The sequence below is a fragment of the Ailuropoda melanoleuca genome, chromosome 16 (genome assembly GCF_002007445.2).
Source record: "Ailuropoda melanoleuca isolate Jingjing chromosome 16, ASM200744v2, whole genome shotgun sequence".
NCBI lineage: Eukaryota > Metazoa > Chordata > Mammalia > Carnivora > Ursidae > Ailuropoda > Ailuropoda melanoleuca.
This window is the reverse complement of record NC_048233.1, coordinates 15,228,421-15,252,703: the sequence shown is the minus strand read 5'-3', so window position 1 is coordinate 15,252,703 and position 24,283 is coordinate 15,228,421. Positions and strand designations below refer to the sequence as shown.

Sequence of the window (24,283 nt, the reverse complement as noted above, 5' to 3'; positions counted from 1 at the left end):
CGGTTAGGCGTCTGCCTTCGGCTCAGGGCGTGATCCCGGCTTTATAGGATCCAGCCCCACATCAGGCTCCTCCGCTATGAGCCTGCTTCTTCCTCTCCCATTCCCCCTGCTTGTGTTCCCTCTCTCGCTGGCTGTCTCTCTCTCTGTCAAATAAATAAATAAAATCTTAAAAAAAATAAAAAATAAAAATAAAATAAATAAAATAAATAAATGAATCTTTAAAAAATATATAGCAGTTATAAAGGACATTATTAGGAAAATTGGGGAAATATAAGTATGAATTATATATATAATATTATTATATTAATGTTAAATTTCTTGTGTGTGATAATGTATTGTAGTTATTTGGAGATTGTCTTATTCACAGGAGATACATGTTGAAGTATTTAGAAGTGAAGTATCATGGTATCTGCAACTTACTTTCAAATTAATCTAAAAAAACATTGAGTGACAGAGCAAAAGCAAATATGCAAAAATGTTAACAACTGGTAAATCTAGGTGAAAGATATATAAAGGTTCATTGTACTACTTTCCCACTTTCTTATAGGTTTAAAACTTTTGAAAATACAACTTGGGAAAAATTAAACCAAATAAAACTCTTCTTTAAATCCTTTATTTCATATTTCCAATTCAACAACATTGCAATATAGGTTGATCACATACACACTCACCCTTTGTGTAGATTTCAAATACTAAATGTTGAATGAATGTTACAAATTAGAATCAGAATTTACAACAAGGCACATAAAGAAGAAGTCAAAAGACTTCAGCATTATGTGAAATTCTGAGTACAATTATAACACAAGGATACAGGATATTGGTGACGTTCATATTCAGACTGTTTGCCCCGTCTTAATTTTTCTGCTCCCCTCCCACTTAGAATCTAAAAAAGGCATTCATTTTAAATTGGAAGTACAGAATTCTTAGAAAATAATTGGATGAGTTGTATGATTCTCCTTATAAATACAATCTGCTTTTCAGCAACCTGTAAGCCATGGAAAAAGTAACTCCATACCCAACAAAGAAAGCCAAAGCACGATTTGGCTGGGGAAGGGGTGTCAAATATGCGATCGTGTGGTAAATCCGTGCTCCAACAAAGAGTCTGAAGTGTAGGATGGCCGTAGAGAGATCTGGACCACTCAAGGAGTACAGAAGGCCAATACCAAGAAATGGCACAATATTTTCAAGGTCATTCAGGTGAGCTCTGTGGGAAAAGATGAGTAGCAAAACACTAATTTCAAAATCTGTAGAAATTGATTCATTTTTCCCTTTATTCTAAAACTGAATATAATGTTAGTGGATCTTAAAAATGCAGATTAGCTTTTTTTTTTCAAACTGCCTTTTTCTTTAACCATTTGGCTTTTATTTAAAATGTCTTATTATTTTGTTTCTGTTTTTAGTGTATCTCAACATATAGCAAAGAAGATACTTTGCACTTTCAAGAATATCAAAAACTGCATCTGTATCATAAACCTGACTTCAGTTTTGTAGATACGAAATCCTTTTTCTTCTGAGGTTCATACAGTGGCAATTCAAGATTCTTTCCAAAAAAGGAAAATCCTTTTGGTTATAATCTTTCGTAAGAGTCCCCTCTCACTTCTGCCAGTCTACAGAATGGTTATGCAGACAATCCTTGCTCATTCGCCCAAACTACTAGGTTGCCAACAATTAATTTATCAATGCAACACCAAGAATCTTATGCTCTCAAGTTCCAAATTACAGAATACATAGTAGCCTTTCAAATATGGGTAAAATTTTAGCCAATCTATCCTCAAATTACAGACAGAATTAGCTAAGCGAGGGAGCAAAGTACAAAGAATACACAAAAATGATAGACAATAGAAAGATATGTTTCCTAAATTTTATGTTTATCCCATAGCTAGAAGAAAATTTCCTCCAATTCATGGCACCTTGGGTTTCTCTGGCTAGGATTGTGAACAGAAGGCACATTTATTATTGACTTGATTTTTTTTTGAAGTGCTTAATTTTAAAATCTAATGTCCCTGTTTAAGTCGCCAGAATTAAAATTGCTCTAGAAATCTAGACTAGAAATTGAGATTTTTGAGAAAGCTTATCAGTTATCAATAGGTATTTCAAAATGAAAAAAAAAATCTTTTATGTCACTCTCTTTTCTTCTACCAATAAATTATTACATATTTCCTGCTCAACAATCACCATCATCTCCCCCTCCTTTCCTTTCTCCTGTTTTCCACAGGTTGCCTGGCAAGGATGATCAGAACATACAAGTTTGGGGATGCCTGGGTAGTGCAGCCGTTAAGCGTCTGCCTTCGGCTCAGGGCGTGATCCCGGCATTCCAGGATCGAGTCCCACATCGGGCTCCTCCACTGGGAGCCTGCTTCTTCCTCTCCCACTCCCCTGCTGTGTTCCCTCTCTCGCTGGCTGTCTCTCTGTCACATAAATAAATAAAATCTTAAAAAAAAAAAAAAAGAACATACAAGTTTGAAGAAGGTGACAGTAACCTAGGTAAGTAATGGTTTTGAAAGATTTAAATAAAGAATGACCCGTTCCTAAGTAACAGCAAAAGAAAGGTGTGAGTGTTCCTGTCCCCCTCCTTCTTGGAACAGGCTACTGAGAGCAAGGTGGGCAAGAAGGGACAGGAATACTATTTCCTACTAAGGAAGGGTCCATTTCACCCATTACACCAAGGCTATTTGATTTGGTCCTTTGAATTCTCCTGCCGGATCACAGAGACAGCTTCACTTCCAATCTTACATGTTGGTTTTCTCCCTCACAACTTCCTAAACGACAGACATTTTAAAGTTGGTGAAGAAGCTTTAAAAGGGAGACCCCCTGGAACACAATGTCTACTTCTAAGCCTACTTAAGCAATTGGCAAATAGAAGGCAGTTTTGAAACAGAGAAGAAAGTCAAGGACAATAAGAGGTAATGGATTTCAACTGGGGGTAGAGGGAAGGAACGTCTGAGGAAGGCTTCTTTTGACCTCAGTAGCCCCTCATTTTTTTCTGGCCTCCCTCTCTCTATCTTATTTCTCTTCTTCAGTTCCCTTTCCCTGCCTTCAGTCCTCCAAATGATCTTACAGATAACACTGCTCATGGTCCTAGGAAGGCCTGTTTTCAACAGACCCTCATCCTCGATGCTAATTCAGGACATACTCAATGCTAATTCATGCCATCTTTTTAGACCCTGGCGGGGCGTACACTTTCTCTGTTCTCCCGGTGAGCACATGCTTTACTTCAGAATCACCTGTCTGCTGGAGCCTTTTCTCTGCTCAAACAACAGTGCTCATCTTCCAGGCGCAGCTTCTTTCATCTTCGTGTCCTTTCTAGACTGCCCCCAAAATCTCTGAGCAGGTGGATTTCAGTCTTCATGACCACTCTCTATCTGGGTCTATCCCTTCCCCCCGTCCCCCCGCCCCATGATGCTTCCTGTTCTCATTCTCTTTTCGCCTTTGGACAGATGCCCCTTGGTAAAGACCTGCTCTGTCTGACCTTCCCACCAACTCTTCTCTGTGTTCGTGATGCTCCAGTCACACCTCCCTGCCTCAGATCAGAACCACCTGGATTTCAGTGTCCTCCCCCTGACCTGGACCAGAGTGGCTACACACTTCTGAGAATTGTCCGGGGGTGGCCAAGAACAAAAGAAGCTTCACGCCAGACTTTTCCAGACTCCCTTATCGCAGCCAAAGCTCCTCACACTCAGCATATAGCAGTGTCCATAGTTCCAGAAAGAAATTGTTCCAAATTGACATGATCTCTCTTCTCTTCCTCTTCCCAAATCCTAATATCCTTCAAGCTCTTCCTTCATGCGATATTCCTAAATATTTTAGGAATTTATACTTTGTCCCCCACAACTTAACATCTAGTAAGAGGTTGCTTGATATCATTCTCTAATTACTACATTTATGTTGGTCTTNCAAGCTCTTCCTTCATGCGATATTCCTAAATATTTTAGGAATTTATACTTTATCCCCCACAACTTAACATCTAGTAAGAGGTTGCTTGATATCATTCTCTAATTACTACATTTATGTTGGTCTTATTTTCAGGGGAAAAGTTAAAAACCCCTCAAGGGCAGGAATCCAGTCTTAAAGCTCTTTTATAGTATCCTAACAATAGGAAAAAGTGACCATAATGCACACACAATAATCTCTCAGTGAGTGCTTTATTCATGCACGGGGGCCAGAAGGGAAGCCATCTAGTTCAACCCCTAGCCCAAGGCTCAGTCCCTTGACAGAATCCCCGGTGAGTGTCCCCTACATTCCATTAAACATTCAGTGAAAAGGTATTCTCTGCCTTTGAAGGCAGTATATTCTAAACGTCTCTCCTTTCCCTATATACCAAAGCCAAGCCTTCCTTCTTTTCCTTTTGAATGGTTCTCTTTATTTCTCCAGCTGCCCTGATTACCTTGCAACCTTCTTTTCATCTTGTGGTACCGAATGTATATATGATCTCATATTCTTTCTAGAACATGGCGAGATAGTATTAAATAAATACATATGTAAAATGTTTTCTAACCATCATTGATTTCTGTCTGCCCAGAACACAAGTCACTTATTTTAAGTCACTTATTTCACATTTCCACACATATTACTTTATGCTCTTAATTATTTGTCCCATATGTGTATGTATTAATTTTCTCAATATTGCATACCTGAAAGCATACCTTTCACTTCATCTGTAGTCCTTGACGTTGGGATATACTGATAGAAATAGCTTTATATGTGGAAGTAATGAAAAAACCACCCAGGTAAAAAATGAAATGGGGAAATTATGGAAACTCTTTATCTGAAAAGTATCTCCAAAAGTGAATTGTTACTAGAAACATTTTGATGGTGTCGGTAAGGTCTCAAAAAAATATTACTGGANACATTTTGATGCTGTCGGGAAGGTCTCAAAAAAATATTACTGGAAACTGGACACCTTGACTTTCTTGGAGACTTCTGTTGTCACACTGAAAAGCCAGTGTCCGATCACCAGGGGGCGCTGTGCACACAGTCGCTGCGCCTCTTCAAGGACACTGATTCCTTTCAGAACTGAGGTCAATTGTTCATAACCTGACTAGAAGATTAGCTTCAATAAAGGCTTTCTCTTCTAGAACTACAGTCCTATGGGCATGGGGGGGCTGGGAGGGGAGAGTGGCAAGGGATCTAAAATCTCAAGATATCTTTTGTGAAGCTTACACATGACACTTGGATCGTCCCTTCAAACTTACTAATGCTACTGAGCATGTAATTATTATCACTTTCAAGTCCTGGGCAATGTTAGGAGTACAGGGTCATGAACAGCAACATATATGAGATCACCTGCTCTGGAAGGGATGTACGAAACGGTAAAGACAACGTTTTAAACTGCTCAATGGCTCTCTGGTGGTTTTGGTAACTCCACAAAGCTGTACTCACCTTTTCTACTCTTTATTTTTTTCATCATAACACTTATAATTTGCTGATACTGTTTGAAATATTTACACTGATTCTTTGTCCTGAAACTGCTTGAGATCCACATTCTTGGCATAGTCCATCTTTAAGACTGGCTGATTTACTCAATAGGACCGCTAATTTAATAAGTATATAACTAAGTGAAGCATAAGCTAACATTTTATTCAAGCTACCTAGCACAAACTTCTTCTTAGGAGAAAAATATTCTGGTTTCATAAATAACTTGGGGTTAAATTTTTTGCATCTTTTTGGTACTGGAAGAGCGGAAGTGTATATGGAGCCAAAGAAGAGCCTGCAAAATGGTGTAATGGTGGGCATTATTTGAGGGGAAGAAGATACAGTGCAACTTCCCCAGGGAGAGGATGCTGAAGGACCCTGTCAGAGCTGCCTAACACACAACTTGAAATGTTTGTGTTGTCATAATGTAAACTCTGCACCTCAATTTCGTCAAGTCTATTTTATCCACATTTTTTAAGTCGATTTGTGGAGAGTTGAGGAAAGAGCCAAGTTTACATCAGCCTAACAAAACGTAGACTATGGAAACATGCACACGTCTAGGAACCCAGACTGAGAGTGAATCTTGAGATCATAAAGCAGAGGGAATCTGTAGGAATCTTGGAAGGCGCTTCAGACTTTCACAGGGAATCAAAAGAAAGTGATAACACAAATATATCTAGATCCTAAAGTGTTTAGAAACTCCAGCTGGTTCCTGAATTACAGAAGTCAAATTCTTTTATTTCAGTATCCAGTTCACTCTTCCTACTCACCAAATTGAAACAGTGCATCAAATAGACTCATGATGTTTCCTATCTTAACTATTCACCACAAAACTAAATATCTGAATGTTTAAGCATGGCTGTGAAAACACGTCACTGTTTCTTTAATTTTTTACAATTTTACTTATTCCTTGAAATGTGCCTAAAATTGTACCATGTTTGGGTGAGCATTAGAAAATACTCAATGAGAAGATATTTCAGATGTTAGAAAAAGGTAACTAATAGATTGGTAATAGAATCTCAATATAAAAAAATTCTGTGGGGGAAGAGGGTTATCCAAGATGGTGACATAGGAGGCTCCTGAATGCCCTTCCTCCCTCAGCTGCATCAAATGTATGGCTACACACAAAGTAATTACTTCTGGAAGAAATCCAGAAACCAGCTAAATGACCCCTACACGTTGAGCAAATACCCACGGTGAAATGGATAGGAAAGGTTGAGACACAATCTTGCCATAAACCCTAACCCCAGCACAGTGCCACACAGTTGAGAGGGAACTCCCAACTCCGAGCTTCTTTCTGAGGAACAATGGATTTGGATCCTACATTTAGTGCCCAGACATTTATGCCTCTCACCCAAGGGTGGGACCCCAAAATATCTAGTTCTGAAAATCAATGAGGATTGTATCCCCAAGACCCAGAAGACTTACAGCAAACAGAAGAGAAGTTGTTAAGGGATGCACGAGACTTGCTGTGTGTCAGCACAAAGGGAGCAGGCAAAATTGTCCATCTCCCAGTCTTTCCCTGAAAGGGATCCAACCGCATACTGTGAAATCTGCTGCCTAAGTGTTAGCATGCATGCATCTAAGGTTGGGCTTTGATCCTTCCTAGAAACCAGGGAAGCCAGCAGACATCTCCCCCACCTTCTCCCTCTAGCTCGATCCCAGTCACTTGAATCTCTCTGGAAGGAGCTCATACACCTGTATGCACTCCAGATTTTATGGCTGCAGCCCTAGGGGTGGTTCCTGGATCACCTGACCCTGATAGTTATTAGCACTACCACTCATGAGTCTCACAGAAGTACAGCAAACAAAGAATCATTCTCAACAAGCTCAATCAGTCACCCTAGCTATCCCTCCCCATGGCTATATTCAGGCCCAGCACAGAGGGAGCAGACAAAAATACCCAAATCCCAGGATCTCCCTAGCAGGGGCTTAACTACATACTTTCCCAGCTGCTACCTGAGCACCAGCTTCCACTCAGCCCACCTCTAGATCTCAACTGTGCTCCTCCCTTTGGAACATGTGACAAGTCTCGGCACACCCAGAACTACTGGAAGCCAGTAAAAACAAAGAAGGCAGCTTGGACAATCACAAAGGTCTGAGAGTCAACCAGGGTCTCAGTCCAGGATGATCGACAAGTTTCATCTCCTACATGAGACCACACTGTCAAAACTTGGAGAAGTGGCTGCTTTATCAATGCACAGAAACCAACACAGAGCCAAGGAAAATGAAAAAGCAGGGGAATATGTTTCAAACCAAAGAACAAGATAAATTTACAGAAACAGATCTTAATGAAATAGAAATAAGTAGATTTACCTAATAGAGAGTTCAAAATAATGGTCAAAAGATGCTCACCAAGGTCAGGAGAGAAATGCATGAACAAAGTGAGAATTTCAATGCAATAGTAAATATTAAAAAGTACCAAAAAGAAATCACAGAGCAGAAGAATATGATAACTGAATTTAAAAATCCCATAGAGGGGTTCAACACAGGCTACATCAAGCAAAAGAAAGGATCAGCAAACTTGAAGACGAGGCAGTGGAATTCATCTAACTGGAGGCACAAAAGGAAAAAATAAAGAAAGAAAAAGAGTAAATATAGTTTATGGAATTTATGGAATACCACGAAAAAGATGAATGTACATATTATGGAGGTCCCAGAAGTAGAAGTGATGAAAAGAGGGCAGAAAATTTAACCAAAAAACTAATGGCTAAAAACTTTCTTAACCCAAAGAAAGAAACAGATGTCCAGATGTAGGAACCTCGCAAGTACCAAAAAATGAATCCACGGAGACCCACACTGAGACACATTATAATTAAATTACCAAAAGTTAAAGACAGGAGAGAATCTTAAAAGCAGCAAGAAAAAAGTAGCTTGTTTCATACAAGGGAACCCCATAAGACTATCAGCATTTTTTTTTTTTTACCAGAAACTACAAGGCAGAAGGGAGTGGGATGATATATTCTAAGGTCTTAACAATAAATAAATAAACACTAAAAAAAATTTAAACTGCCACCAGGAATCCTCCTCCACCTGACAAAGTTGTCCTTCAGAACTGAAGGAGAGTTAAGGAATTCTCCAAACAAAAGCTGAAAGTGTTCATCGCCACTACAGCAGCTAGAAATGTTCAAGGATGTTCTTTAAGCTGAAACAGAAGGACACTAATTAGTAAGAACAAAACACATGAAAGTTTAAAACTCACCAGTAAAAGCAAGTATGATTAAATTCAAAATACACTAATGTAATGATGGTGGGTAAATCACATAACTCTAGTATAAAGACTAGAAGACAGAAGTAGCAAAAATAACTCTAACAAAAGACAAAGAATGACGGAATGGATTAAAAAACAAGACCCAACTATATCTGCCTACAAGAGAATCACTTCAGCTTTGAGGACACATGGGCTGAAAGTGAAGGGATAGAAAAAGATAGTCCATGGAAATGGAACACAAAAGAAAGGAGGAAAGCCATACTTAACATCAGACAAAAGAGATTTCAAGCTAAAGACTGTACCAAGAGCTGAAGAAAGCCGTTATATAATGGTGAAGGAGGTCAATTCATCCAGATGATACAACATTAGTAAATACTTATGCATCTAACATAGGAGCACTTAAATATAGCAAATATTAACAGATCTTAAGGGAGAAGTGACAATACAATAATAAGAGTATTACTGGGGACTTTAATACCCCACTTTCAACAATAGATAGATCATCCAGACAAAAAATCAATGAGAAAACATTGGACTTAAACTACACATTAGCTCAGATGAACCCAAAAGACATTTAAAAACACTCCATCCAACAGCAACAATACATATTCTTTTCAAATACACATGGAATATTTTCCAGGATGATCATATGTTAGGCCAAAAAACAAGCTTTAATAAATTTAAGAAGTTTAAAATTATATCAAGCATCTATTTCAACCATAATAGTATGAAACTAGAAATCAATTACAAGAAGACACCTGGAAAATTCAAATACATGGAGATTAAACAACATGCTACTAAACAAATGGATCAAAGAAGAAACCAAGANCAAGCATCTATTTCAACCATAATAGTATGAAACTAGAAATCAATTACAAGAAGAAACCTGGAAAATTCAAATACATGGAGATTAAACAACATGCTACTAAACAAATGGATCAAAGAAGAAACCAAGAGAGATAAAAAAAAACTCTTGAGGCAAATGAAGATAGAAGATACCAAAACTTATGGGACATAGCAAAAGCAGTTCTAGGAGGGAAGTTTATAGTGATAGATACCTACATTAAGAAAGAGAAAGATATCAAACAGCCTAACTTTAAACCTCAAGAAACTAAAAAAAGCAAAACAAATTAAACTCAGAGTTAGGGAAATAACAAAGATTATAGAGCAAATAAATGAAATATAACCTAAAGAGACAACAGAAAAGGCCAACGAAAAGAACTGTATTTTTGAAAAGATAAAATAAGGTAAATCCTCAGACTTACCGAGAAAAGAACAAGGAAGGATTCAAATAAATAAAATCAGAATTGAAAGTGGAGACATTCCAACTGATACCACAGAAATACTAAGGAGACTAGTATGAACAATTACCAACAAGTTGGAAAACCGGGAAGAAATGGACAAATTCCTAGAAACATACAACCTACCAAGACTGAATCATGAAGAAACAGAAAATCTGAGCAGACCAATTACTAGTGATGAGACTGAATCAGTAATCAAAACCTCCCCATGAAGAAATCCAGCGCCAAAGAGCTTCACAGGTGAATTCTACTAATCATTTAAAGAAGAATTAATGCCAATTCTTCTCAAGCTCTTCCAAAAAAGTAGAGAATAGAACACTGCTAAACTCATTTTACAAGGCCAGCACTACCTTGATACCAAAGCTAGATAAGAACACTACAAGAAAAGAAAATTACAGGTCAGTATCCTGATGGACACAGATATGAAAATCCTCAACAAAATATTAGCAAAACAAATTCAACAGTTTAATTAAAAGGACTTAAAGAGTCATACACTATTATCAAATGAGATTTAATCCAAAGATGTAAAGATGGTTCAACATCTGTAAATCAATACCACATTAACAAAAAGGACAAAAATAGTATAAATCATCTCAATAGACATCGAAAAAGCATTTGACAAAATTCAACATTTCTTCATGACAAAAGCTCTCAACAAATTGGATATAAAGAAAATGCAGTGAAAGCCGTATATGACAGTTTCACAGCTAACAACTTATATCATGCATCATGAGAAGCTGAAAGTTTTTCCTCTAAGGTCAGGAATAAGATAAGGATGCCCACTCTCACCACTTTTGTTTAGCATAGTTTGGAAGTCCTAGCCAGAACAATTAATCAAGAACAAGAAATAAAAGTCATCCAAATTGGAAAGAAAGAAGTAAAACTGTCTCTGTTTGCAGATGACCTATCACATCAGAAATCCTAATTCTGCTAAAAAACTGTTAGAACTAATAAATGAATTCAGTGCAGTTGTAGGCTATGAAATCAGTCCACAAAAATCAGTTGCATTTTTATACACTGAACTATCAGTGTATAAACTATAACAATGAACTATCAGAGGGGTGCCTGGGTGGCACAGCGGTTAAGCGTCTGCCTTCGGCTCAGGGCGTGATCCCAGCGTTATGGGATCGAGCCCCACATCAGGCTCCTCTGCTGTGAGCCTGCTTCTTCCTCTCCCACTCCCCCTGCTTGTGTTCCCTCTCTCGCTGGCTGTCTCTATCTCTGTCAAATAAATAAATAAAATCTTAAAAACAAAAAAACAAACAAAAAAAAAACCAATGAACTATCAGAAAGAGAAATTAAGAAAAGAATTCAATTTACAATAGCATCAAAAAGAATAAAATACTTAAGAGTAACTTTAACCAAGGAGGTGGAGGATCTATAGCTGAAAACGATAAGACACTGGTGAAAAAAATTGAGGAAGACACAAATAAATGGAAAGATATTCTGTGTTCACAGACTGGAAGAATTAATATTGTTAAAATGTCCATACTAACCAAAGTGAGCTACAGATTCGGTGTACTCCCTCTCCAAACCCCAATGGTATTTTTGTAGAGAAATAGAAAAAACAACCTTAAAGTTTGTATGAAACCACAAAAGACCTTGAATAATCCAAAGGAATTCTGAGAAAGAAGAATAAGGCTGGAGGTATCATACTTCCTGATTTCTAACTATATTACAAAACTATAATAATCAAGGCAGTATGATACTGGCATAAAAGCAGAGACATAGATCAATGGAACAGAATAGAACCAGAAATAGGGGCGCCTGGGTGGCTCACTCCTTAAGAGTCTGCCTTCAGCTCAGGGTGTGATCCCAGAGTTCTGGGATCGAGGCCCACATCAGGCTCCTTCACTGGGAGTCTGCTTCTCCCTCTCCCACTCCCCCCTGCTTATGTTCCCCCTGCTTGTGTTCCCCCTGCTTGTTCCCTCTCTTGCTGTCTCTCTCTGTCAAATAAATAAATAAAATCTTTAAAAAAAAACCCAGAAATAAGCTCATGTATTTATAGTAAATTAATTTTTTACAAAAGAGCCAAAAATATACAATAAGAAAGGCTAGTCTCTTCAATAAACTGTGTTGGGAAAACTGGATTTTCACATGCAAAAGAATGAGACCAAACCCCATTTTATACTATACACAAAAGTTAACTCAAAATAGATTACAGACCTGAAACCATAAAATTCCTTGAAGAAAACATAGAGGTAAGCTCCCTGACATTGGCTTTGGCAATTATTATTTTGGATTTGACACCAAAATCAAAGACAACAAAAGCAAAAAGAAACACATGGGTCTATATCAAACCAAAAAGCTTCTGCTCAGCAAAGGAAACAATCATCAAAATGGAAAAACAATCAATGGAGGAAATATTTGCAAGCCACATATCTGATAGATGGTTAATATCCAAAATATACAAGAAATTTATACAGCTCCATAAAAATAATAATAATAATAACCCAATTAATAAATAAGCAAGGACCCAAGTAGTCACTCTTGTCCAAAGAAGACATCCAAAACCATTGATTTTGATTCAAAAATCAGCCAAAAATCAATGGTTTTGATTAGCCTCCCCTCTCTTAGAATGGCTATTGTCAAAGGACAAGAGATCATAAATGCTGGCTGGCAAAGATGTGGAAAAAAGGGAACCCTGTTGGTGAGAATGTAAACTCATACAGCCACTATGGAAAGCAGTTTGGAGGTTCCTTAAAAAATTAAAAATAGAACTACCGGATTATCCAGCAATTCCATTTCTGGGTGTATATCAAAAAAAGAGAGAGGAAAGAAAAGAAAGAAGAAAGAAAGGAAGAAAGAAAGAAAGGAAGAAAAGAAACCATTATTCCAAAGCGATATCGGCACTCTCATGTTCACTGCAGTATTATTCACAATAGCCAAGATCTAGAAACAACCTAAATGTCCATCAACAGATGAATGGATAAAGAAAAGTGTCCATCCATGGATGAATGGATAAAGAAAATGGTAGATATGTGCAACAGAACATTATTCACCCTTAAAAAAGTTATGTGGAACAACATGGATAAACCTGCAGGGCACTAGGCTAGGTGAAATAAAGCAGACAGAAAAAGACAAATGTTGTATGGTATCACTTATATGTGGAATCTAAAAGACAGGAAGAAAAAAAAGTTAAACTCACAGAAAAAGTAGAAAGGTGGTTGCCAGGGGCTGCCGGGGATATAAGGAGAGGTTGGTAAAAGGGTACAAAATTTCAGTTACAAGATGAAGATGGTCTGAGGATCTAAAGTGTAACGTGCTGACAATAGTTAATAGCACTGTACTGTAAAACTGAAATTTGCTAAGAGATTAGAACTTAAATGTTCTTACAAAAAAAAAGGGGGGGTAATAATGGAGGTTATGGATGTGTTAATGAGCTCAATGGGGATAAACCTTTCACAACATATATGTGTATCAAATCATGATACCGTGCACTTTAAATGTCTTACAATTTTATTTGTCAATTACAATTCAGTAAAGGTGAAAAAGAAAGTCCGTAATTTACATGACTTTATGGCAAGGATTAGAACTAGAATTCAATTTGCTTTTTTAAAGAAGTGTATTAATTATATTATTAGGAAGCTGTGTGGATGGTATCTTGGCTTATTGCTTTTCATTGTTCATTGAATTCTCAGTACGTTAAACATAATACCTATGAAGGAAGAGAGAAAGGAGGGCAAGATTTCCCACGTTCATATTTTGAGTCTTATGCAAAAGTATCTTCAACCGTTCACACAAGCTGACAGTCTCACCTCTGGAGAAAGATGACCAAACTGCAAAAATCCACCATCCTCATTTTACCTTCTACCTGTAATTCTTTTTGAAAAATCCCTATACAGAACAAAGCCATTAACCCCAACAAAGTAGGAAATAGGCAACGTGTGCAACAGCAGTGAGAGTTGGAGACTTCTAGATCCCTGATTTTCTATAATTATTGTATGGACCAGTTAAAATGACTGACTTTTCTCCCTTTTAATCATCCCCAACATCCTCCCTGAACTCCTTGACCAAAATTGTTTATCAAGTAAATAATTTCAGGAGACAGTGGGTTTACCTCCGTACACGTTCCACTCTGTCATCTGTCCGAAGATACTTCTTGGCATTTTCTCCCTTGCCAAAGCTGGCACAGTCTTCTGGGTTGACAAAAACCTATTGCAAATACCAAGGGAAAAAAATGTATTTCAAATGCCAAATAACATGGGAGTATTCCACCTGATACGTTATTTACATTTTAACAGAAGAAATACAGGCATCCAGGTTGGCCCTTACCAAAAGAAAATTTGGAGCTCAAACACGGGGAGGGGTCTATACTTTAAGTTTTCCTTAACAGTGCAAAGCATTTTTTAAAGGAAAGCATAAATAAGAACTTAAATAAAAACTAATGTATAAAAATAATGAAAAGGAAGCAAAAATGGAAAAGAGAGCATAATTCCAAGCCATCACTGACTATTATTATGGTGAACTGGCATCTTTTCATAGTGATGTTGATGAAACTTCCCTCAAAAGTATTAACATTTTCAACTGGTTGGTTCATATGAAACTCTTTAATTTACCAACCACAGATGTGAAAGAACAGGCAAGAAGCATAAGAGTGAGGGGCAGGAAATGTATTTTGTACTTTGTTAGGATATGTGTATCTTTTTTCTTTGGCTGAATTAACAAACACTTTGGGTTGAATAATATAGTGAAATAAAAGAAGCTGAATGGCATTCCTAAAAATACCAAGTACGTGTTCTAGGGCATATGTTCATTTATTCCTTCCTGAAAATTATTATGCTGTTTGATATGATTTCCCCATCCCTTGAAACTTGAAAAATGCATTTACAAAATATTTAAGTATGTTCCACTGTTTAATAATTTATAATAAAGAAAAATATGAACTACAAAATTAGCCTAATTTAAGCTTAGAAATCCATAAGTATTATACTATTTTTCTTAATACGATATAAGCATTTATTTCAGATAGAGATGTTGAGGAGAACTAATGGGAAGGGAGGTGATACAGTAACAGCTCTTGAGGTCAGCTCTATTTGTCTTGTTTCTAAATAAATGCCTGGCACATGCTAGATATGTTTCAAGTAAGTAAATAAATGTATTACAATGGAAAGTCCATGCCATTTGAGTTTGAGGCAATCTGAACTAGAATCTCAGCTTCATTCTTCATTGGTGTATAACCTTGGGTAAGCTACTTAACCTCTCTGACTTTCAGTTACTCATCTATAAAATGGGGGGACTCATACTCAATTCACATGATAATACTAACAATTATGTAAAACAATTCCAAGATTTCGCACCTACAAAGGGTATCACATGGCTCTTGGCACATATCACTGGCACTCCAAAATTTGAGTTCTTTTCTCCTTTTCTTATAAGATGAGGTACGTTTCTGCTATGCCTAGTACTACTCTGTTTCTAGAGGACACTGTGGACCGGGGGTAGGCAGTCACTTTACAGCCTGCTGCTCTGGCATCTGGACCCCTTAGAGACTTAAATATGTCGGTAGGTGCTCCCATTAAAATAAAAATATCCTTGGGAAGGAATTATACCTCAAGACAGTAACAGGGAAATACCTTAAGGATGACTGCGATCTCTAGATAAAAGCAAGTCTCTGAAAGACAAAAACTTGGGACAGGCACTAAGAGAGAAATAGGTTGTGGGGGGCGCCTGGGTGGCCAGTTGGTTAAGCATCCGACTCTTGATTTTTGGCTCAGGTCTTGATCTCAAGAAACCAAGCCCCATGTCAGGGTCTGCACTGGGCTTGGAGCTTGGAGCCTGCTTAAGATTCTCTCTGTCCCTCTTGCCCTGCTCTCTCTCTCTCTCTCTCAAATAAATAAATAAATAAATAAATAAATAAATAAATAAGAGAGAGAGAGAGAGAGAGAGAGGTGGTTTCCAGGAAGAAGTCGCTGACTAGGGACAGGGTGCACACCAATGAACATAGCTTAACTTTGTCAATGTAGCTTTGCTCCACCCCCCTTACTGTGTTATAAACCCTGTTTGAGTATAAGATATACTTTTCAAAATCTTTCTACCACCTTCCCCAAGTCTCCAGTTTAAGAAAAAAATCATTCTTATGATGCTGGGCAGAATAACATCCACTTCAGAAGTCAGAACTACACCAAATTCAAATGCCTTGCCCCAGTCATAAAAGGCTCTACTGATAGTAAGCACTTAATTTTGTTCCCACAGGCATGTCCTTGACTTGTAATAGAACTAAAAACACCAGCTCACCGCCTGGAAAATGACTATTTTCTAAACTCTAGTTGCCAAAATTAACTTCAAAATCATAGAGTTTTCCTGAAAACTTCGAAACTCCAAGAATCTCATATAAAAGCAGCATGATAAAAGGTAAAAGCCACAATGAGAAAACCACTTACTCCTGGAAAGGAGAAAGTACCTATTCCATAAACATATCAGATGCATCTGTACCAAATGACGACATAATTCATTTGCGACATTAAACAATGTGCCGCTGGGCTTTACCAAAAATTTTCTTTAAAAAGTAAATTAAGAAAACTGTTTTCCAAAATGCCAACCCTTACAGGAAAATATTGCCTCCAAATGTCTTACCTTTCTTGTCAATCTATAGAATGCGGTTGCCGTGCTCATAAGCATCATTTTTGAAAGAATAATCGTTGCATAGGAAGCAAAGGCCATGAATACTTCATTTTCCATTAGTTCAGTGAGGTCAACCATTTTTTCAATTTTGGTCTGGAATCTTAATACGATTTTAGACAAGACAGGAAAGACAGACATAAATACCTCGAATAACTTGTGCTTATATTAGAGCATTCACCGTATTGTTCTGAAAAATATCTTGGGCTATTGCAGGAGAAATAATCTTTCCCAACATTTCAAAATAATACAGTGCACTTTTTTCTAATTCTATAACATTACGCTTGAAGGTATCAAACAAGGACGGAGTGAAAATGAAAATGTAAAGGTATGAGAAGCAAAAATAAATGGGCAAAATGCTATAAAGAGAGACTAAAATCCAGGTTTTGGATGAGGATGAACCACAAGTTGGACACAAAAGACCAGAGTTCATGGATGGATCTCTTTAGAAACAGTAAATTATGTACACAGCAGCACCATTAATGTTTGATTAGAAATGCCCAAGTTCTGGGCGCCCGATTGGCGCAGTCAGTTAAGCATCTGACTCTTGATTTCGGCTCAGGACATGATCTCAGGGTCCTGACATCGAGCCTCGAGTTGGACTCTGCACTCAGTGTGAAATCTGCTTCTCTCTCTCCTTCTTCTGTCCCTCCCCTCTGCTTGTACTCTCTCTCTCTCTCAAATACATGAAGTCTTTAAAAAAATAAAATAAAGAAACGTCTAAGCTCTAATATATGTCCTGCTTTTGAAACCCAGCTTACAGCTTTTTGTCATTTCAATAGTATTTAAGATCCCCGGTTACCAGATATGAATTCCAGGCCCACCATCTGGTTATTAACTTTGGTTGAGAGATTTGGCCTCTCTGAAACTAAATTTCTTCATTTCTAAGATGGGAATAGTAATAGTTCCTAACTGACCGGTTTGTTGTCAGGATTTAATTGAGATAACATGTGGAACATACTTGTACTTAGCACAGCACCTGGCCCACGAAGAAAACCTCGATAAAGTTTATTATATTCTTAAGATCATCATTATCACCATGATTATAGTCATCATTAATACCAACAACACGAGGGAACCAGGAGAAGCAGGATAATGGAAACAAAGGGCCCGGCAAATGCAAAGTAAGGAAGTGGCATTTATGTGTGTGAGAAGGAGTAAGGGAAGGAAAATTAGCTTTATGCAATTCTTCACGTTACTTCACCTTCCACTGACCCTAACTTTCTGTCTGGAGCTGGAAGTATAACTGGGAATGTACCCAGAAGGGAAGCTAGGGCATACTGGTGATACTCAAGTCAAAGTGGGTAGTCATCTAGGGTAAAGCTTAAAATTTAAATTCCCTACCCTACCTGATAGCCATTCTTTTTAACATCCTCTTGTTCTGTTATCAGCTCTGCTGTCTGCTGCGTCTCTTTCCTCCACACCAACACACATCTTTTCTCACACCCAAGCTCAAACACTATTTAATCTGCTTAGCATGGAGTGTGGTCTCTTGGACGTAATGTCAATTCCTGCCTTTGAAACTCAACCTCTATATGCAACCTTATCAGACAATCTATCAATCTACCAATAACCTATAAATCTATATCTCTTTCTAGACTCTGTGACTGGTTGTAGAGCTGTCTACGTATTGCTGTGAATGCGATATAACCAACACACATATACATACATGCTTCATTTTACAACCACCAACTATGCCGTTTACTTTATATGCGTCACATAAGCTTTGTAACTATGCTAGCAGGGTCCTCGTAACTATATGCATTTTACAGATGAAGAAAACGTGAATCAGAGATGTTAAGCAGCCAAGGTAGGACACAAATCCACGTCTCTGACTTGGTATCTTGTACACTCACTACACTGCTCTGTCTCCTTCAAGAGACTGCAAACTGTTTAATACTGACTCAGCTAACATTGGCTGAATGCCTGCTCTGTGGCTGCCACCGTGCACATTTGTTCTCGTTTCTTCTCCCAATGGTGCTACAGGGTAGGTTCTATTACTCTCATTTTTCAGATAAAGAAACCAAAGCTTCCGAAGTAACCCCTATTTTTTTAGTTTTGTTTTTAAAGATTTTATTTATTTATTTGAGAGAGACAGAGAGAGCATGAGCAGGGGTGAGAGGCAGAGGGAGAAGCAGACTCCCCACTGAGCAGGGATTCCAGACACGGGACTCGATCCCGGGATCCCAGGATCGTGACCTGAGCAGAAGGCAGACGCTTAACCAACTCAGCCACCCAGGTGTCCCAGTACCCCATTTTGAAAGGTAGCCTGAATATGTACTTCAGATTGAAGCAAACAGAAACTGTATGTTTCAGTTTAAAAAACAAAACCAAAGACATATGATACATTAATCCATCTCCATAAGTCAGTAGTCTGGAAAGCACAGAACGTGATACAAGCTCTCGGTGCAAGGTAATACTTTTAGTACCATTTAATGTCTCTGCTCTTGCTCTGGGAGCAGGCGTGGGGTTGGGGAAGAAGTCAAGAATAAACAGCGCTATCCTTCAAAGCTCATGTAAAGCAATTAGCTTAATAGGGGATCCTTAAATCCTATGCCTCTGGACAGAGATCCGAGGAAACACAGCAGGAGTGTTAATAAAAAAAAAAAAATATTAAGAAAAGTTTATCAAGTCGGAACTGTTGTTATTTAAGAAAAATTTTACAACTAAACAATTTCTGTAGGTTGCTACAGATGTTTATAGAATGAAATGTATTTAGCCATGGAATAGAAGCGCAGAGAACAGTTTTCTTTTGGTGAAACTGGTTTTGGAAAAGGAGAGAAAAAGTGGAAGCCTTCCAGAGCTGCTGGTGGGAAAAGCACACAAAGATGTCAGCAGTTGGAGGAAAAGGACAATGCGACATTTTTTTTCTTTCAGTGGGAACAACACATTGAAAGTGCACCTCACACCAAGAGTTTTTCCAACACCAAGAATGTGGCTCAACTTCTTGAGTCTGTGGTGTGGGGAGATGGGCCAATGCTGAGCCTCTGCTCCACATCCTACAGGTCTATGAACCTCTTCTCAGAGACCAGTATCTTCCACTCCCAGGATACCCAAGGGCCAGGTGAGGGGTAGCGAAGGCGAGAGAAACAGAAGTGATTTGGGAAGGGTATGTGTGGGTGAGCACTGTGTATTGTGTAAGACTGATGAATCACAGACCTCTACCCCTGAAACAAACAATACATTATAAGTCAATTTAAAAAAAAAAAAAGAAAAAAGAAAGAAACAGAAGTGATTTACAGGATGGAATAAGATGGTGCTGGCCTAGACTTTTTTTCAAAGCTGATTTGTCAGGAAGTTCCCTTGAGCCTACATCACGGCTGGGCACTGCAGTCAATACAAAATTATTGGGGCTCCTGGGTAGCTCAGTTGGTTAATAAGCGTCTGCCTTCAGCTCAGTTCATGATCTCGGGGTCCTGGGATGGAGCCCCGCTTCTCCCTCTCTCTCGGCCCCTCCCCCCACTCATGCTCGCTCTCGCTCTGTCTCTCTCACGCGCGCTCAAAGAAGTAGATAAAATCTTTAAGGGAAAAAAAAAAACCACAAAATTACTTAACACTTTTTATTAGAGAAGGTCGCCAGGAGGGAGGAGAGCAATATAGTAGTATTAATAATTAAGAGGGTAAAACGTTAAGTGTTTTGAGTATTCTAGAAACGAGGTATGAATAATCTAAGAAAAGACAAAACATGAAACTTGGTTATGAATTAGAATAAAGTGTTACAGTGATAAATTATATTTGTCCAGTGTATCGGTCCCTTCGTTGTCCGGCACTGGTTGGTATAGCAGAGAACACCTCCATCTTTTTCACCAGAGAGCAGGGCTCAGTCCCCTAAGGTGGACGTGACCACCTTCAAAGGGACAAAGAGCAGTGTGGAGCACAGAGACTCTGGAGCTAGACTAGAGTCAGGTTAAATTCGGCTCTGTCACTTACTGGTTGTGGTTTAACTTCTCTGGGACCTACTTACCTTACCTGTATAGTGAGGTTAAAAATACTTCCTGTCTCACAGGATTCTTGTGAGTATCAAATGAGCAAAGTCTAAAGAGCTTAGAAAAGCACTGGGAACTGGTAAATGTTATATAAGTATTTGGTAAATAAGTTCCTACTTCAGCACTATTCTAGGCCCTGAGGGTTTTCAAAAAGCTTTCCCATTATCTCACTTGATCTAGAAAACTCTAAGGCAGTCAGAGCAAGCAATATCTGTCTGCCGTTAACATACAAGGAAAACTGAAGCCTGAAGAGGTACAGTGAGTAATGCGACCCAAATTCACAGTGGAGGGAACAAGACTGGAACCCAGTTTTCTCAAGCATTTAGCTCACAGGCTATCCACTATCAAGGCCAAGAATTCTAGACCACTCGGGTTTTCTGGGAGCCTTTATCTATCCAACTGCCTATTCCTATCTTGCCCTCCTCGCCCAACTCCTCAGCACCTATGCCAACTGTATCTATTACGGTTGAGTCTTTATCTCTCAATCACGCAATATTCCTCTTCTCTTTACAGGCTCTGGGCCAAGAAGGGCAAAGTTCTCTTCTTACTTGTGGTGGCCTTGCAACATCCATATTGCAAAACATACAAAAAATCTGCTCGAGCCATGACTCTGCAATTTCATACCTTCTATCACAAAAGTTAACACTACCACAAGATTAAAAAAAAAAAAAAAGAAAAAGAGAATTCAATGGCCTTGTTGCTGTTTCCCAGTTCTAGTTTTTTTGAACGGGGATGGTGACTGCAGACTTGGCCTCCTATGCTTCAGGGCCCCGGTGCTGGGGAGAAAATGCTGGGGGCTCTGGGAGAATGTAAGGCAAGGCTGTGCTGATCCCCTTTCCCAGCCTGAATGATTAATAAACTCCACTCTAAAACAAACCCTTAGAAAAATTGTATTTATCCGCCACCAAGAGCAATATTCAAATTCGGGCTGATTTGCCATTTAAGAAAATGACCAAAGTCCCCACATAGTCCTCTGATTTAGGGAACAGCAAAGGACAGCAAGCCCTATTACTATCTTAACTCCCAGTATAGTAAGCCCCCGGCGGGGCAGGGGATGGGGGGGAATGTGTAGCTTGGTATTCATGGCAAGGGAAGGCCCTCCAGAACTCTGGTCTTAAATGGCCATAGGCTGTAAGCTGGAGAGCTGGGGAATTTTCCATGTGACCATATAACAATGCTTGATTATAACGCACTTGGCACTCGTGGAGAGAAAGCAGACAGAGGGCAAAGGAGACAATAAAAGGGTGCCCAGAATACTAAGAGGCTGTGGGAGTATTTGGAAGGAAGCAAGGGGATGGGAGATTTGCAAGCACCTTCTCTCCACTGCGCCACTTCAGCCACAGCAGTAACATCTGAGGCTTCACCCCCTAAATAAGAGTTTCCCATGGCTTCCTCCTTCACACTGGGGGGCTGGCTATAGTATCACAAAGTTTAATCTCTGTTCTCCTGCACTTTGTTATTGTTGTTATATTATTACTATTATTTTTAAACTTGCTGAGGTTCCTCTTGCCGAGCAAAGTGAACCACGAGGAGCGAGCCCTTCTTGAACTTCAGTGGGTGCAAAGGCCAATTTGTCCAGAGCCCCTGCAGGATTCCACGCCCTTAGGTTGAACAGAAGTTGTCTAAACTGTAGCGACTTCACATATTACTACAATTTGCACACAGAGCCTTGGGCGCACAGGGACTCTGGAGCTAGACTGGGGTCAGGGTGAATTCCACTCCGCCACTGACAGGTTGTGATTTAACTTCGCTGGGACCCCAGAATTCCAGGGGGCCCATTCAAAGCGGATGCTCGCTTGGCTTGGGAATAAAAAGTGAGTAACTCACCACGTACACAAAAAAGGATTTCTCTCTTAAATTTCTTGGCTGGAGTTTGACGGGGAAGTTTGACGGTGAAAACTTACCTACAAGGGTGCGGGAACTCAACTCCCTTTCAGAGGCGACGGACTGAAAAGCCAGCGCATGGCAGCTACAGGGAGCAAAGAAGTTTGACGCCGGCAAAGACCTCTCCAGCCCACCCCCTGCACCCACTGTGCCCCTTGCCGCCCACCGCCCTCTGCGCACCCTCTCCTTCCGCGTCCGTCCCAGGCACGTACTGTGAGTGCGAGTAGTCGTGCTGCAGCAGCGAACCTGTCCCAGCCGGCGACTCGCCTGGGCACTGCGGTCACTTTGACCGCAGGGGAAGGCGGGATGAAGGCGCCGCGCCCACTCTAGCTAATTTCCAGTTAATTCGCTCCCGGGCGCTTCTAGCCGGGCTCCCAGCCTCGCCAAGCACCTCCCCTAAGTGGCCTGATTTTTCTGTGCAAGAGTAATCACCGCCCACTGGTTCCCTTCTTTGACCCCCTGCGGCGCCTGGTGGAAGCCTTTCTTCCCGTTTCCCCTATTCAGTGGGGCGGGGATGTTCGCGGTTAGTATCCGACATCTGTTTCCTCCGACTTTTCTAGCACGCGATTGGGAGAGCAAGGAAAAGGCGGTTAACTTTTATTGAGCTGGAAACAAATTTTTTAAAAAGGTTTTAATGTTGAATTTTGAAAGCTTTATAGAAGACTTAAATCTCTACGGGGGGAAACCTGATTAGGAAGATCAGTAGGAGAAGAAAGGGAAGAAGAAAGGGGAGTAAACAGAAGGGGGAAAGAACCATAAGAGACTATGGACTCTGGGAAACAAACTGAGGGCTTGGAGAGGGGTGGGATAGGCTGGTGATGGGTATTAAGGAGGGCACGTATTGCATGGTGCACTGGGTGTTATACGCAAGTAATAAATCATGGAACTTTAAAAAAATTAATTAATTTAAAAAAAAAGAAATCATTCATAAAATTACCTTCCGTTGGACTTCACTTTCCCTGCACCCGGGGCATGGCAAAGGCTGGCACGGGACACAGTGTAACGTTTAGGAAAGATCACCTTTAGTCTTCTAAACCCGTAATCCCAAACAGCTTGCTTCCTTACTCTGCCCCCTCATGTTCAGAGTCCAAAATGGAATTGGAGGAGATTATATTGGATCAGTTCATTACACAATCAGTTTAGTATGGTTTTTACAGGGACATTCAGGGAAGTGTTTTAGGAGGGCGTGGTTATTCTAACATCGCTATCTAGATTAGGGATATTTCTAAGCTTCCTAGTCCCCACAAAAATATTTATGGATCTAGCTTCCATGGTTTTATCTAAAACTGTTTAAGGATCTATGTTTTCAATCTATGTTATTTCTCCCCTGGTAATACTTCTCACACATTTACCACCTGCTGTGTGGTATACTTCCTTTTTTTTTTCTTTCTTTTTTTTGTCCTCATTTTACCTCCTTCAGGTTTTAAGGGGGGCCCTCAGGACTAGCTGTCTAGGATTTGATAGACAAGTCGGTGTTCTACCAAAAAAGGAAGTAAGACTTACCAGTTTGCTCTGGGAAGAAGAAATTAACCACAAACCTGAGAACAATTTCTGTATAAGCCTATCCGTAGAGTATTGGGAAATCTAGCAAAGATAGTGGTGCTTCATTTTCAGGTCTATATCTCTTGAAAATTGTATTTATTTACTTATCTCAGTAAAGTACTCTGGAACCCGGCCGTAGCACTATCCCGGTTAGGACAGGCTTTGAGATGAGTCTATTCTTTATTATGCGGTGACACAGCCCAAACCATAACATTACACAAAAAGGTACAGAAAGCTATTATTAAATAATTTGATCTACAGAATTCCAGTTGAGCAGTTCTAACATGTTTTTGAAAAGAAGGGGGAACCTGACTTATCTGTTCTCT

The 24,283-nt window shown here is 39.3% G+C and overlaps 1 protein-coding gene across 3 annotated transcripts; it reads right to left on the bottom strand.

Annotated features, from left to right (window-relative positions):
- Positions 1-596: 596 nt before the first annotated feature.
- MGST1 (microsomal glutathione S-transferase 1) lies at positions 597-22,824 on the bottom strand. 3 transcript variants are annotated; one of them, XM_034645606.1, is made up of 5 exons: positions 22,628-22,824; positions 22,436-22,500; positions 16,501-16,648; positions 13,985-14,079; positions 597-1,204 (listed from the first exon to the last, which is right to left on the bottom strand). In XM_034645606.1, exons 3-5 carry the CDS (start codon positions 16,624-16,626, stop codon positions 958-960), a joined length of 468 nt encoding a protein of 155 aa, XP_034501497.1. In that variant the 5' UTR covers positions 16,627-16,648; positions 22,436-22,500; positions 22,628-22,824; the 3' UTR covers positions 597-957. The 3 variants fall into 3 exon arrangements, with proteins under 3 accessions (XP_034501497.1, XP_019654703.1, XP_002918760.1); XM_019799144.2 differs by lacking the exon at positions 22,436-22,500 and having other exon boundaries at positions 22,596-22,824; XM_002918714.4 differs by lacking the exon at positions 22,436-22,500 and having other exon boundaries at positions 22,628-22,822.
- Positions 22,825-24,283: the final 1,459 nt, after the last annotated feature.